The sequence below is a fragment of the Orbicella faveolata genome, unplaced genomic scaffold (genome assembly GCF_042242905.1).
Source record: "Orbicella faveolata isolate gen_17 unplaced genomic scaffold, um_ofav_v1 contig_37, whole genome shotgun sequence".
NCBI lineage: Eukaryota > Metazoa > Cnidaria > Anthozoa > Scleractinia > Merulinidae > Orbicella > Orbicella faveolata.
The window spans coordinates 1435001-1449073 of NW_028301566.1; the positions used below are offsets into that span (position 1 = coordinate 1435001).

Below are 14073 nucleotides of genomic sequence, written 5' to 3' on the forward strand. Positions count from 1 at the left end.
GACATTATCATTGTCGTTGCCACTGTGGGTTGCTAGCTCCCTAGCTTTTATGAAGGAGTCAAGCAAGTTCTACACTAGAACTCTGTATATCACAAGAAAATTGAAGCTTGAGCTCTCCACAGCTGATGTTGCTGCAAACACAAGTAAGTCCTGAATTAACAAAAGTTATATTACATGTATGTTGAATCAAATTCTAGGTCCATGACACAGGGTTTTACAACACCAAACATGTAGAACAAATTAGAGATGTACCTTCTCTACAGTGTGACACTGTGAACACTTAGTTTTGAAGATCTTGGCTCCCTTAGTTGCATCACCTTCTGGTATATCTCCCATTATGCTCCTGAATGCAAGTCAACAAGTAAAATATTTTTTAAGACCAACTGGACTTGTATACTTTATATTTGTTTAAGAGTTCTGTAATGCCTCAAGTTCCAAGACTCAATACAACAATGTTTCAGCCCTTTATGCATCTAATTTCTGGAGACAGTATTGACATACTCTGCTAAGGCAAGTGACAGACATATTCACAAAGGGGATATTGAGCTGAATTCTCAAAACTATTATGTAAGAAATGCATTGATGAAGTTACAAACAGATAAAAAGGGTCAGGCGAGTGTCAATCCAAGAGACATCTCGATTTGTACTGCAGAAATTGTTTCCTTTAAGTGACACAAAGCACAACTCAGGAACAGTGATCAACGATGCCGGTATTCAAACCGATGCGTTAAAACAAGGAACTATATGCGCAGCACACGTCACAGCCCGGAAGAATATTAGCAAGAACGTGGAAAATCATGTGAGATTCAAGCAACGGGCAAAATCAAACTTACATATTAACCTCAAAAAAACATAAAAGTTTAGTGATCTTTGTGACGTTTCAGCTTCATGATCACGAAATTGAGGATTACGATTGAAACCGGCAAAAATTCGTTGAAATCTGATCGATACACTGACGGCGGGACAAACCACTCCCCCAGATAAGATTTTTAGAAGTCTAAACAGTGTTTGACAAGATTTCTTACGAGGAGGGAATCAAGCAGGCAAGCGAGCAAGATACCGCGGAGGTGAACATGAACGTTCACTTCGACACGAGTCAAATACAAGCCGGTAAATTCCGCACATTCACACGTGCCATGCAACCATGTCATGAAGCTTTGTAGATAAAATACAATTAAAATGAATCCTTACGAAGACTATAAGGAGAAAATTAACCTGGCTAACCAATTTATACTTACCTTTGATAAACAACTGCGTTTTAAAAAAAGTTGTAATCGACAATCAGTATTGCCTCACACTTCCTCCGAGCGACAAATTTGAAAGAACAAGGTTCGGTTGCGTCACAGCTTATGTAATATGCGTAATGCGCATGCTCCTTATTCATGATTAGTAACAGCTCGCGGGCTCATTATTGCATACATAGCATTCTGGGATACAGCAAGCTACGCCTGGAAGTTTTCTGTTCTTCAGAGAGTTTAAAAATATGTCTGGAAATTTGGAGCTTGTGCAAACGCTAAAAGGTATTGTTGTTTTATGTTTAGAGTTAACAGCTATTAAGTGACAGCTGCTGAGTTTTTCGCTGTCTTTCCAAGATATAAGTCTCATTTCCAGCTCGTTGCATACATGCTTGTTGTACACCGTTCTACAAAAAAAACCCTCTAGCAGCCAGGATATTCTACAGCGAGCTCACTGTCTCATTTCGTCTGTGATGTGTTTGTTACAGGTCATGAAGATAGGATCTGGTCAGTGTGCTGGAACCCTTCTGGGACAGTCCTAGCAAGCTGCGGAGGAGATAAAACTATACCATTCATCTTTCTGATTTCTCTACCGAGCTTAAAATTTACTTTTTTTTATCAGTCACAAGCAGTGCTAGCAGGCAAGACCTGTCTCCATCCGATCAGGGACTCGAGATTTTCTCTTTGTCCCATGTTCGTGACAGGATACACTTTTTTTATTACTCGTTACCATATCTTTATTTGCATTGTTCTAATCCTCCGATCTAATCCTTTTCTGCTCTAATCCTGTTCTAAATTAATATTTATTCCTCAGATCACAAAACTTGCCTTGAGAGATAAAAACTGGATTTGGAGAATTTGTGCAACAAAATTGATATTTAGTATCTAATAGCTTGTATTATTTGCAAAATGTAAGAAAACATGTTGTAAGGAAGTTGGTGTACTGTTTTACTGAGGTAGATTTATCAGTAGATAGTCAGACATTTGATGTCTGATTTAAATGACTTGCCATTGTTCAACTTCCATGTGTTTTGATCTTTCTTTGGTTGTGTTGAACACATTCGTCTTTGGGGTAAAGAAGGAGACCAGTGGGTATGCAAAACAATTCTTGAAGATGGACATCAGAGGACAATCAGATCAGGTCAGGATGATTTTATAATTTACTATGATCACATTGAATGACTTTATCATTCCACCAATAAGTCTTGCTCGTGGAATCCTGTAGAAAAACTTTGTCATAGACTGATGTCTATAGGGCCAGATAGGTAATGAGCTGAGCTGAGTAACAATTCACAATATGGCGTCAGGAACTGTAAAAAGGGCTATTCAGACTGTTCACCATGAAATCTTCATGACTTCAAACAAAATTGAAGTTAGTAAAGGTGGTTTAATAACATACTTGTTGACTGACTGAGGTCATCATCATAATCATCGTTATTGCTGTCAGAGTCATTGTCATCGTCATCTTCAGCATCATTAGCATCATCATCATGGTCACCATTGTTCATTTGCCACAAAAAGAACTTGTCTAATACACTGTCATGCACATTAACAAGGTTGGGCAAGACAAGAAAATTAATAGTTGGCTCCCAGGCTCAATCTGTGGATCTTAAGCTAAATATTTTCTCATCTGGTGCTACATGTGTACCACTCAGTAAATACGCTCCTAGTATTGCACTGCATTGCCAATCTCATTTCCAGAGTCTTTCCTGTCCACAGCTTGGAGTGAAAATAGTAGCGACCGTAGGAATGAGATTGCTGTATAATTTATGAGCACTTACACTAATAATTTTCCTTTTATACAATTATCAGTATTCATGGAAATTGTACATGCGTATGTGTAAAGGAGCTTTAAGTAACACAAAGTTGATAGTCATTGTACAAATTTCGATTTGTCTATGATTTTTATATCATTCTAAAAATCTATCCAAAACGGATTGCACATAGTGATTTTTTTTTATGATTTCAGTTGATTGGTCTCCAAGTGGTATGTACCTTGCTTCTGCCAGCTTTGATGCAACTGTCTGCATTTGGGACAAAAACAGTGGAGGTAGGTGTACCAAGATATGCCATTCAAGGAAATTCATTCAGTAAGTCTATTATTCAGTAATATTACTGATGGATTAAATTTTGCTTACCATTAATTTATGAATTTTTAGAGTTTGAATGTAATGCTACTCTTGAAGGACATGAGAATGAGGTCAAGTCAGTTGTGTGGAGTTCTTCAGGATCATTAATTGCGACTTGTGGAAGAGATAAGAGTGTTTGGATATGGGAAGGTATGTTCCATTAAAAACCATAACAATTGGAACTTGTAAGTGAAGAATGATCATCGCAGTTAATTTTCCAATTTAAGCAATTGGAAAGATGAAGCCTGAAAAACTCAGGGCTTCAACGGGATTCAAACCCGTGACCTCCGCGATACCGGTGTGATGCTCTACCAACTGAGCTATGAAGCCACACATTGGAAGCAAGGTCAATTAGTTGAAGTCATATCTTCCCGTGAGGAGTGAAATGATGTGAAGTTTATATGAAATAATTCATATATGAACTGCGATTGTAGATGAAAGTGAAGAATGATCATCACAGTTAATTTCATATCTTCCTGTGAGGAGTGAAATGATGTGAAGTTTATATGAAATAATTCATATATGAACTGCGGTTGTAGATGAAAGTGGCTTCATAGCTCAGCCAATGTGTGGCTTCATAGCTCAGTTGGTAGAGCATCGCACCGGTCTCACGGAGGTCACGGGTTCGAATCCCGTTGAAGCCCTGATTTTTTCAGGCTTCGTCTTTCCAATTGCTTAAATTGGAAAATTAACTGCGATGATCATTCTTCACTTTCATCTACAACCACAGTTCATATATGAATTATTTCATATAAACTTCACATCATTTCACTCCTCATGGGAAGATATGAACTCAACTAATTGACCTCGCTCCCAATGTGTGGCTTCATAGCTCAGTTGGTAGAGCATCGCACCGGTATCGCGGAGGTCATGGGTTCGAATCCCGTTGAAGCCCTGATTTTTTCAGGCTTCGTCTTTCCAATTGCTTAAATTGGAAAATTAACTGCGATGATCATTCTTCACTTTCATCTACAACCGCAGTTCATATATGAATTATTTCATATAAACTTCACATCAGTTGGAGCTTGTCTTAATAATTTTAATTAAGTCACTTTCAGTTTGCAAAGTGGTATTTTCTTCAGACAAGTGGAGTATTCTTTTTCTTGAATAGAATTTATTTCAGTGGATCTAATGTATTTAGCTTTACAGAATAAAACAAACTTACTGTATGGCCAATTCCCTCTGTAAGGTGTGCCTGCAGGAAATCATGGTACAGTCCAACCCCTCTATTCAACGGCTGCCCTCGGGGAAATGAATAGTCAGGCCACTTAAAAGGGGCTGGCCACTTCACATAGGTAAACACAATAAAAAAGCTCTCATCGGGACTTTGATTACTGGCTGCCTAATAGGGCTGGCTGTTTAATAGGGGTTCGACTGTAGTTGTATTCATCATCTTGGACTGGATATTTCTTTTCATGAAAATTTATACATCCATCATGATTCCCTGCAGGTACATCTCATAGAGGGAATTGGCCATTGGGGACACTATTCTAGGCTAAGAAAGTAAGAAAAAAGAAATCATGATACCAAATAATGGATAAATAAATAAAAAAAACTTGTAAATTTTGTCACGAACAAATTCTCAAAGCAGCAAAGGTGTTAGAGGAAAGTAAAGAATGCCATGTCAAAAGTACAAGAAGGTGAAAGGAGTGGGAAAGATTTAATGTAGACAAGGCTAGTGGGGATGAATTTTGAGCATCTGATGCACATGATAAGGCCTGTTAGTGGAAAATTACTCATTGTTTTGCTTACAGGGGAATTTCCCAAGATAAGAGAACGCTTGTTTCCACCCTGTGGCCCTAAAAAGTAGAATGGAACTTATTTACAGAAAAAAAAATATAGACTAGACTGTGTACATATTTGTATTCTGATATTGATGTTTACAGTGTACTGTTTCAGGTACATGTAGGAAAGCTTGATGAAAATTTTTTGTTAAAACAAACAAATAGTGGAACAAAAAATAAGCTGGCAAATATTAACGTTAAAGCTGACGTTTCGGCATCATCGTGACACCATTTTCAACTTGAAGGCAAAGTGAATAAATAATGCGAAGATTTGATTTATATACAGTCTCTACGAATTAGCATAATAACAAAGGATCACAAGTTCTTCAAGTGAATACCTTTGCCCAATTGAGTCCGTTTGCATGTTTAGGGATGGTTTCAGTTTTCTTCTAAAAAGCATCTCCTTAATTAGGCAATCAAATTTGTTAGAACATTTAGTGAGCACATGAAATTGTTGATTTGCGCAAAGGTATTCACTTGAAGAACTTGTGATCCTTTGTTATTATGCTAGTTTGTAGAGACTGTATATAAATCAAATCTTCACATTTTTTTATTCACTTTGACTTGAGAATGGTGTTGCGATGACGCTGAAACATCGGCTTTCAATGTTAATACATGTATTTGCCTGCTTATGTTTTAAGAAATCGTTGTTGATCAAAAATTAAGCTAGTCATAAAATAATGTTTTTTAGTTCAAGAGGATGATGAATATGAATGTGCCAGTGTTCTTCACAGTCATTCACAGGATGTCAAAAGAGTTACATGGCATCCACACAAGGAGGTCAGTGCAGATCAAAACTGCTGCTTTAGGCATTTCACTATTTTCTGCACATTCTCCATGGACTAATAATTTTGACTGATGTTTTTGTCAGATATTAGCATCCTGTAGCTATGATGATACAATTAAACTGTACAAAGAAGATGATGATGATTGGTAAGTTGCCGCAAACTACACTCTGTGTACTGTCATAGCTGTTGTTACAGTTGAGTCTGCAGTCAAAATATTAATATTCGTCTATGTAAAAAGGCACACAAATGAGGTGAAAGGGTCAATACAATTAACAAAGCAGAATGTTGACCCTTTTGCCTTGTTTGTACGTCAGAGCACTGATAACTGTAATAACAGCTATTGAGCTCAAAAGAGGCTTTTAGACAGAGAAAGGATGAATTATTGTAAACGACCTGGTAAGCAAAATAGAAAGCCATATATTTTAGTAATTATTTTGATAAATATTTTGATTTGGTGCTACATTCATGTATAGTTTCTGTGCTAAACTACTGCACTTTATGAATTTTATTATCTGTCAATAGGAGTCTTGACTCTGCTCCCGGGGTACCTGTATCAGTACATGTATTGAACTATACATGTACTTATAATCTCAAATAATATTAAGTGACTTAATCTCAAATAATTATTTATTATCAATAAATATTTTCCAATGTGATGCATGCTAAGAATTTTTCATATTTTCTTTTCAGGTCTTGTTTTGATACTTTAGAAGGTCATGAGGCCACAGTTTGGGCACTTAGTTTTGATAAAACTGGAGACAGGCTGAGTTAGTAACTTGTACAGCAATGTTCTGTAATTTGTTTAATAGTAAACTACTAATATTGTTTTAAACACAGTCTAAATCAACTAAATTGTGTTGATTAATGTATTTTTTTAGTCTCATGTAGCGATGATAAAACATTAAGAATATGGCAGTGTTATGAACCTGGCAACCAAGAAGGTATGCTGTGAATTGTTTATCATCAATCTGTTGCTACTCTAATTGCTACTCCAGGATAATCTCATACCCAGATCTCACTCTGTTTGAGCTTGGCCATGGGAGATCTGGGTTGAAGAGTAACTCCAGGAAGCTAACATTGAGGACTTCTTGCAAGCACACATGAACACTCTTCTTGTGATCTGAACCATAACCTTATGGTGTTGATCTGTTTTGTGCCAAATCTGATGTAGTATATCAGATTTCTGTTCTTCTATTGCAGATTCCAATTTCGATGTTATGTCCTTATTTTGATCTCTTTTTTCACTGATCTTACATGTATATCTTTTTTGCAACCCAGTTTAGCGTTGCCTAGATATCTGTTAATACAAGATGTTAAATTGTTGGTGGATGTGTTTTCAAGTGGGAATGACAACAAAAAGTGAATGGAAATGTTACCAGTGCTATTACTGTGTTTAGATTAAGAAATTTTCTCAAAAGCAACACAATGCAATACAGTAACTTTTATTGCTTAGTCAAATGGTGTTTCTTGGGAGTTCTTTCTCCTGCCCTGTTTTTAGTAGTCATGTAGCCAAAAAGCCTTTGTTTTTTTTTTTCAATAATTTAGAAAACTGTGCTATAACGTTTTGTCATGTGCTGTAGGTGTGACCACCAATGGAAGTGACCCAAAGTGGAAGACTGTTTGTGTGTTGACAGGTTATCACAACCGAACCATTTACGATGTTCACTGGTAAGTAACTCACACATTGAGAGTTAAGGAATTGTTCACATGCCGTACAGCACTGAATCATTAGAAACTGATCAGTTTTGCAATCTACATTTATAAGTTTTTTTTCTTTGATCAGGTCACCTGTCACTGATGCCATAGCAACAGCTGCTGGAGATGACTGTATACGAATATTTGAACAGGTAATCAACTGTGTGTGTAATATAAATTATCACTGATTACTAGTTGGTCTTACATATTTCCCTGGTCATGTAATAATTAGCCAAAAGGGCAAGCAGGAAAAAAAATTGATGCATTGTTTAATGCAGTCTTTCACCAATAACTTAACTGATATACAATTTTTCTTTTCCAGGATGTCTCTGTCGGTGACAAAAATCAACCAACATTCCACCAAGTGGCCATTCAAACAAAGGTTTGTATTATACAGCTGTTTGGAGAGAGGTTGTCCTGCAAAAGTGAGATGATTATGCATACAGTACTGAAAGGTGTTCGTGATTTTTCACGATTTTTCAGAGCAAAGGAAGGAGACATTTTAAAATGCACATATTCATGACCTTTCGTTCTATCCTAACGATACACCATAAACTTTGATCAAACAGACGTAAAACCACCACCATACAGTAGTACCTTACGGCATTGCCACATACACTTTGTAGGACCTTTCCTGAAACAGCTCTCCTTTTTATGTTATTTCTGATTTTGGTCATATTGATCAGAAATTCTTGCATCTGTAATATATATTGTATTGTGCATACAATCTGAAAAATAAGAGTCAAAGCAATGAATCCAGGCTCTTAGTTACATATTTCCAGTATTGTATGGTGCATACAATCTGTATTTCCAGTTCTCTTGCAGTCCTTAGTGAGGTTACTCAGGGAAAAATCTAAAATCAAGTGCATGTGCATCTTTTCTGTTTGTGAAAGCTGGGCTAAACTATGATCCACTCAATCAAATGAATGTGGAGCAAACTTGAAATCTCAAATAATTGTAAACTCAAATCCTGTACACCAGACACTACTGATTACAAGTTTGCTGTGGGTCATTTGGACCTCCGCTTTTGTCTGTAAGTACATCTACCCCAACAAGACATGGGCTTACTGTTTATTGTTTTGACAGGCACATGGCCAAGATGTCAACGGTGTTAAATGGCACCCTAAGGAACCAGGCCTCCTAGCTTCATGCTCTGATGATGGCACGATTAAAATTTGGAAATTCACACAACACTAACAAAACCCACTCTAGCTCCCTATCCTCATTGTTTACTATACTGTACACATGTGCAAGGTTGGTGCTGCATCAAGCAAAAAAAATCCAGTGACTCTTTTCTAAGACAGCTTACATTACTGGAGCTGGTGATGTAGTGAAAAGCATTCTCCCAGAGTGAAGTTCTTTGTGAGGAAAAGAGACATCAATCAGTAACATTTTGGATCAAGTTTGAATGTGAGAATGCTCTTTTGATGGATTTTAGGATAACAGGCAAAATGAAATTGATGTGAATTGTAGCAGAATTGTAATTTAAACAAACACCTCATAAAGTTGTCAAAATACAACTGTGCTAAAAACAGTTTCAGTTTTAATGGAATAAAGGTAATTCTTGACTTTCAAAATACCAGTGGTGGAAAATGGTTGTCTATTCCTCTGTGGTAAAATTCTTGCATTATTTACCAATACCAAGGTGAATTTTTGGCTCACCAATTTAACCCTCCAGGCTCAAACAGGGAAAATAAAATAATGTGAGGAACATCAATGTCTGTTATCCTCTATTATGCAACAGGAAACCCCAGGTAGGGGGAAGGGGGGAAGTCCCTTATGGAAAGGTCCTGGATGCTCGTTGGAAGATTTGAATTAACATCCCTGACCTTTTCATATGGGAAGTACCCCCTATGGCTCACTTTGGGAAAGTGCTACATACAAATCTGAGATTAATTTAGACAATAAGTTAATGGATTGCATAGCCTGTAGACAGATGTCTCTCTGTTCTCTGACTTAAGAAAGAGAAAATAGGAATGTCTGTCTGTGTGCAGGCTCTACTATTGTTTCGGTACATAATTTACACAAGAAATTTTCCCTCCATCCTAAAGTAGTGTCCTGTGATAGTAAGTAAGTAACAGTAGAATCTTGTGTAATGCCTGAGGAAAGACAGGTCTGAGCTTAGCAAAACTTAATAAGAAAAAGTTCTTTCACAATAGTCTTGACTCTTCACTTCATACTATGCTGAATGAGCCACTAATGAACACAAGACATGTATCATTCAGAAACAAATTTTATTGAGTAGTTTCGTCATGTTGATAATTTAACGGTTGGATTTGGCAACACGCTCCAACTCATCTTTCTTCTTGATAGCATAGGAGTTTGATGAACCCTGAAATATAAAAACAATAATAAGCAAAAAGAGAAAAAAAATAGGAAGTTTTGAACAACTGCCATTTAAGGGAGTTGTCAGCTTCCACTGAGGGGACTTAGTTATTTGAGTTTTGTACTGATAGAGGCTGTCAGTTATCAGCTATGGCATAAACTCCAATAAATGCAATGATATTCAATAACACAGACCTTCCAGCTCCCAAATAATTCAACTTAATTTTGCATCAGCACATGTTTACGGAAATGTTTTGAGTTTTTGGCCAACTAGAAGCACAAATTTAAATTGATGCAATACAAACCTTAGCAGCATTGATCAGCTCATCAGCAAGGCACTCAGCAATAGACTTGATGTTTCTGAAGGCTGACTCACGAGCTCCAGTGCACAACAGCCACATGGCCTGATTGACGCGTCTCAGGGGTGACACATCCACAGCTTGACGTCGCACAGTGCCTGCACGCCCAATACGAGTAGAGTCCTCACGTGGGCCACTATTGATTATAGCATTTACTAGCACCTGAAGAGGATTCTGGAAAAAAGGACACCAATTTACGCTTCATAAGGGTACGTTATACTTGGGGAAACTAGTTTAGTGTAACCATGTTCCTGGCAGCACTGAGCTATGATGTTCATCTTATGCAACAGCAGCCTGTCAAACCTGTGGTTTTTATTCTTTCTAATGAAGAGACAAACAACTTTTGTAAGCAATTTGAGTGCAAGAAATAATGACATACAGCTGGTCCAGCAGCAGCTGTATGTTCCATTTCAGTTATTTGTTTCAGTTATTTGCTTGGCCCCACTAGCCTTTGTGCCATGAACACTGCCAAGGGTAAATAACAGTATATCATATATATTTTCTATGTCCATTTAATTCACTGCCCCAACACATGCAAAATAAACTAGATACAGGTTTCCTTACTTCTCCTGTCAGCAGATGAATGATCTCAAATGCATGCTTGACGATTCTGACAGTCATCAGTTTCTTGCCATTGTTACGGCCGTGCATCATCATGGAGTTTGCCAGTCGCTCCACAATGGGACACTAAAAAGAGTAACATGTCTGGTTAGAAGATCACGGTTTATTGGACAAAACAAAGTGCGTGAGTCAAATCTTCAATGGCAGCCTCTTAAAGTGGTCATTAAAGTGCCCACCTATCCGCAATGGCCATGATCAAGTGCGCAACAATCCATACACTTTACTTCCATTGAAGAATCCTTAAAATGTCCACTTCTCTACAACAACCACTGATAATTATTCTGATCCACATTAGTCATTGTAGAGAGTTTCAACTTTAATATTCAACATAGAGTCTAATCAGCTGGCAAGGAAAATGACCAGTTGGTTTGACATTATCTTTTAAAATTTACTGGAATCTAATTTTTTTTTTGTAGATGATACAGAATAAGAGAATAACAACAACAACAACAACAACAATAATAACAATAATAATAAATATATCTTATTAGATGTTTTGGTGTGTAGTATCACTGCATATTCTTACGAGTTGTGCCATATTTATACAAACAACAAGTAAAAATATACAGCGATACTACACACCAAAACATCTAATAAGAGATTTATTATCCAACAGCTGTAGTCAATAAATTTATCAATGAAAGAGGGAGAGTGTGACAATTTTACATGCGCGTGCTGACCTGTACGGCAAACAGGTTTTCTACTGTACAATATCGCTGTATATTTGTACTGTTATTTGGACAGTATTTGCTGTAGTTGGATGGTGATGATGATGATGATGATAATGATAATGATAATGATAACAATAATAATAATAATAATAATAAAATCAAGCAGTTTGAAATTTTAAATATAAAACATATACAACAAAAATAGCCAGTCCCAAGCAGTAACTAACCAGAAACTCCATATTTCAGTGGACTTGCACTGAACTTGATGGTATGTTATATCCAATGATTTGCTGCCCTTACCTGTGCTTTCCTAAACCTTTTGGAGGCATAACGTCCAGCAGTGTGGGGAAGATAAGTGGCATACTTCTCTTTGACTGCAATGTAGTCCTGTAAAACAGATATGATAAAAAAACAAACAAAAACAAATTCAAGTCATCTGAAATGACACATGGGTGAAAATAGCATTGTGTTAACTTGAGGATGAAGTTCTAAATGTAATAATTACTCAGGCTTCCGTAGGAAAGACTGAGTTTAAAAATGCAAGCCGTTCGTTGTTGTGGTTATCGTATTTGGTCGCCAATTAGGGGGTCATGGTCCCAGGCGTTCCTAGCGTAGTGCAAGGAAACTGGGGATGAGAATGCCACAGCTCTCGCTCTTCGTGAGAATGCTGAGATTTGTGAAGAGTGTTTGGGAAAGACTCAAAGATGTCGATCACTTTCGGAACGGGTTGGCCCATGAATTATATTGCTTGACAGCCTGCTGGATAAGCAAAGTTCATGCTCATTCTCATGAGATAACAAAGGAGCCATTTACGAGTTCAAACTATGAAAACACAGACAAAAACCAAATTATGATGCAGAGACGAACAACTTGGACATTGAAAAATCAAAGAATCGTCGTAAGCAGAACTTGGAAGATGAGGCAAACAACATGCAACTGGATAAAGAGGATACTCAACAGAGCAACTTGAACAGTAAACATCTAAGCGTAACTTCTTTGTGTTAAAAAGTATCCTGATTCTTTTATTTGTTTTTACCTGGCAGTCGGGAAGTGTTTTCAAAAAGCTAGAGACCTGGCAGTCCGAAATTATTATAGAATTTCCATGGAATAATTCATTTAATTCTTAGAATACAGTAGAATAGTAGATCTGCCGTGACTCAGTAGGTCAGACTGATGTCACGCAACCTGTAGCGGACTTTTGTCATGTGGTCAATTGCAGTTCGGAAATCCATTGGTATTTCTATGCAGAGATCGAGCATTCTCAGCAGATTCAAATGGACATTTTGGTGGAAAAACGGAAAGACTTTGACTGCCAGGTATATATAGTTTTTTTGAAAAACTGTGCCTGTGAGTCACACAAAGTTCATCGGACAACTTGCAAACTTGAATCATTGAAAAACACGATCGCATGGTGTTTATGACCAAAGATCAAAATACCCAAATACTCTTGGAAGGTTTCAAATAATAACGATAACCTTTGTGGAAATTGATTATCTATGAATTTTTGACAGCCGGGTACATGTAGCTAGTATTTTGAACAACCTTGCCCATGAGTCAAGATATTTGTAGTATGGCTGGGAGAATTCGTCCACTTCAAAACCAAAACATTATTTAGAGTTGCTTGGCATTTCTGAAAAAATATTATTTTCATTGTGGACAAAATGTCGAAAATCGAGATTTTATAGTTCGTCCAAGCTCAAAAGTAATACCTGAAATTGCTTGACATTTCTAGACAAAGATCCTCTATTCTAAGTAATGAGTTATTTCGTGGAAATTCTATAATGATTTCAGACTGCCAGGTGTCTAGTTTTCTAAAAACACTTCCCGGCTGCTGGGTATCTAGACACAATGTAAAGTTTTTATTGTGTTTGGTATGCTTACTTGCGATACGAAGCCTGAGTAAATGCTCTTAGAGCGTCTAGTTAAGAATGTAACACTTACAGTTAAGCTGATGTCACTGACTTGCACATCATCTGTGCTCCATTTTCCAAACAGTTTAATATCTTGAACTTCAGGTGCAACTACTACAGGTGACTCATCAACTCCCCATTCATCAGACATGATGACACTAACAAACATTGTAAAGATAAACAAATAAGAAATATCTCAATTGACCACTCCCCCCAATGGGGCTTTTCAGGGCCAATGGAAACAAATGATGAAACAAATAATACAAATGACATAACATGGTTAAAAATCCCAACTGGCAAGAGGCAGACCAGCTGGTTATATATTTACAAATGGGCCGAGGAGTTGAACTAGGGTCTACCAAGGAACAACTCCAGCATAGTTGTCAGAGCAGGACTTGAACCCATGACCTCTGGATTTCAAGTCCAGTGCCCTAACCTCTCGACCACGCTGCCTTCGTATATCTGTAGATCTTCTTAAGAATGTGTCATAAAGGGAAAAACCATTTTAATTGCAACCATCTATGGATGAAATGGGTGCTAACCATTGTTAGATATC

At 37.2% G+C, this 14073-nt stretch overlaps 3 protein-coding genes across 3 annotated transcripts in view; 1 reads left to right on the plus strand and 2 right to left on the minus strand.

Annotated features, from left to right (window-relative positions):
* LOC110057772 (cytochrome c) overlaps positions 1–1349 on the minus strand; it is a 4803-nt gene extending 3454 nt beyond the window's left edge. Inside the window, exons 1-2 of the mRNA XM_020764363.2 lie at positions 1239–1349; positions 253–343 (exon numbers count right to left, since the gene is read on the minus strand). Coding sequence (XP_020620022.1) covers positions 253–336 — 84 coding nt within the window. The 5' untranslated portion in view covers positions 337–343; positions 1239–1349. The remainder of the gene's footprint in view (positions 1–252; positions 344–1238) is intronic.
* Positions 1350–1420: 71 nt separating this feature from the next.
* LOC110057770 (putative cytosolic iron-sulfur protein assembly protein CIAO1 homolog) lies at positions 1421–9208 on the plus strand. Its single transcript, XM_020764361.2, has 13 exons — positions 1421–1520; positions 1724–1800; positions 2295–2376; positions 3205–3285; positions 3395–3514; positions 5840–5928; positions 6020–6081; positions 6627–6703; positions 6815–6877; positions 7517–7604; positions 7720–7783; positions 7954–8013; positions 8718–9208. Exons 1-13 carry the CDS (start codon positions 1484–1486, stop codon positions 8826–8828), a joined length of 1011 nt encoding a protein of 336 aa, XP_020620020.1. The 5' UTR covers positions 1421–1483; the 3' UTR covers positions 8829–9208.
* Positions 9209–9846: 638 nt separating this feature from the next.
* LOC110057771 (small ribosomal subunit protein uS7) lies at positions 9847–13703 on the minus strand. The gene is made up of 5 exons (XM_020764362.1): positions 13549–13703; positions 11908–11994; positions 10880–11002; positions 10262–10489; positions 9847–9963 (listed from the first exon to the last, which is right to left on the minus strand). The coding sequence occupies exons 1-5, from the start codon at positions 13684–13686 to the stop codon at positions 9895–9897; spliced, it is 645 nt and encodes a 214-aa protein (XP_020620021.1). The 5' UTR covers positions 13687–13703; the 3' UTR covers positions 9847–9894.
* Positions 13704–14073: the final 370 nt, after the last annotated feature.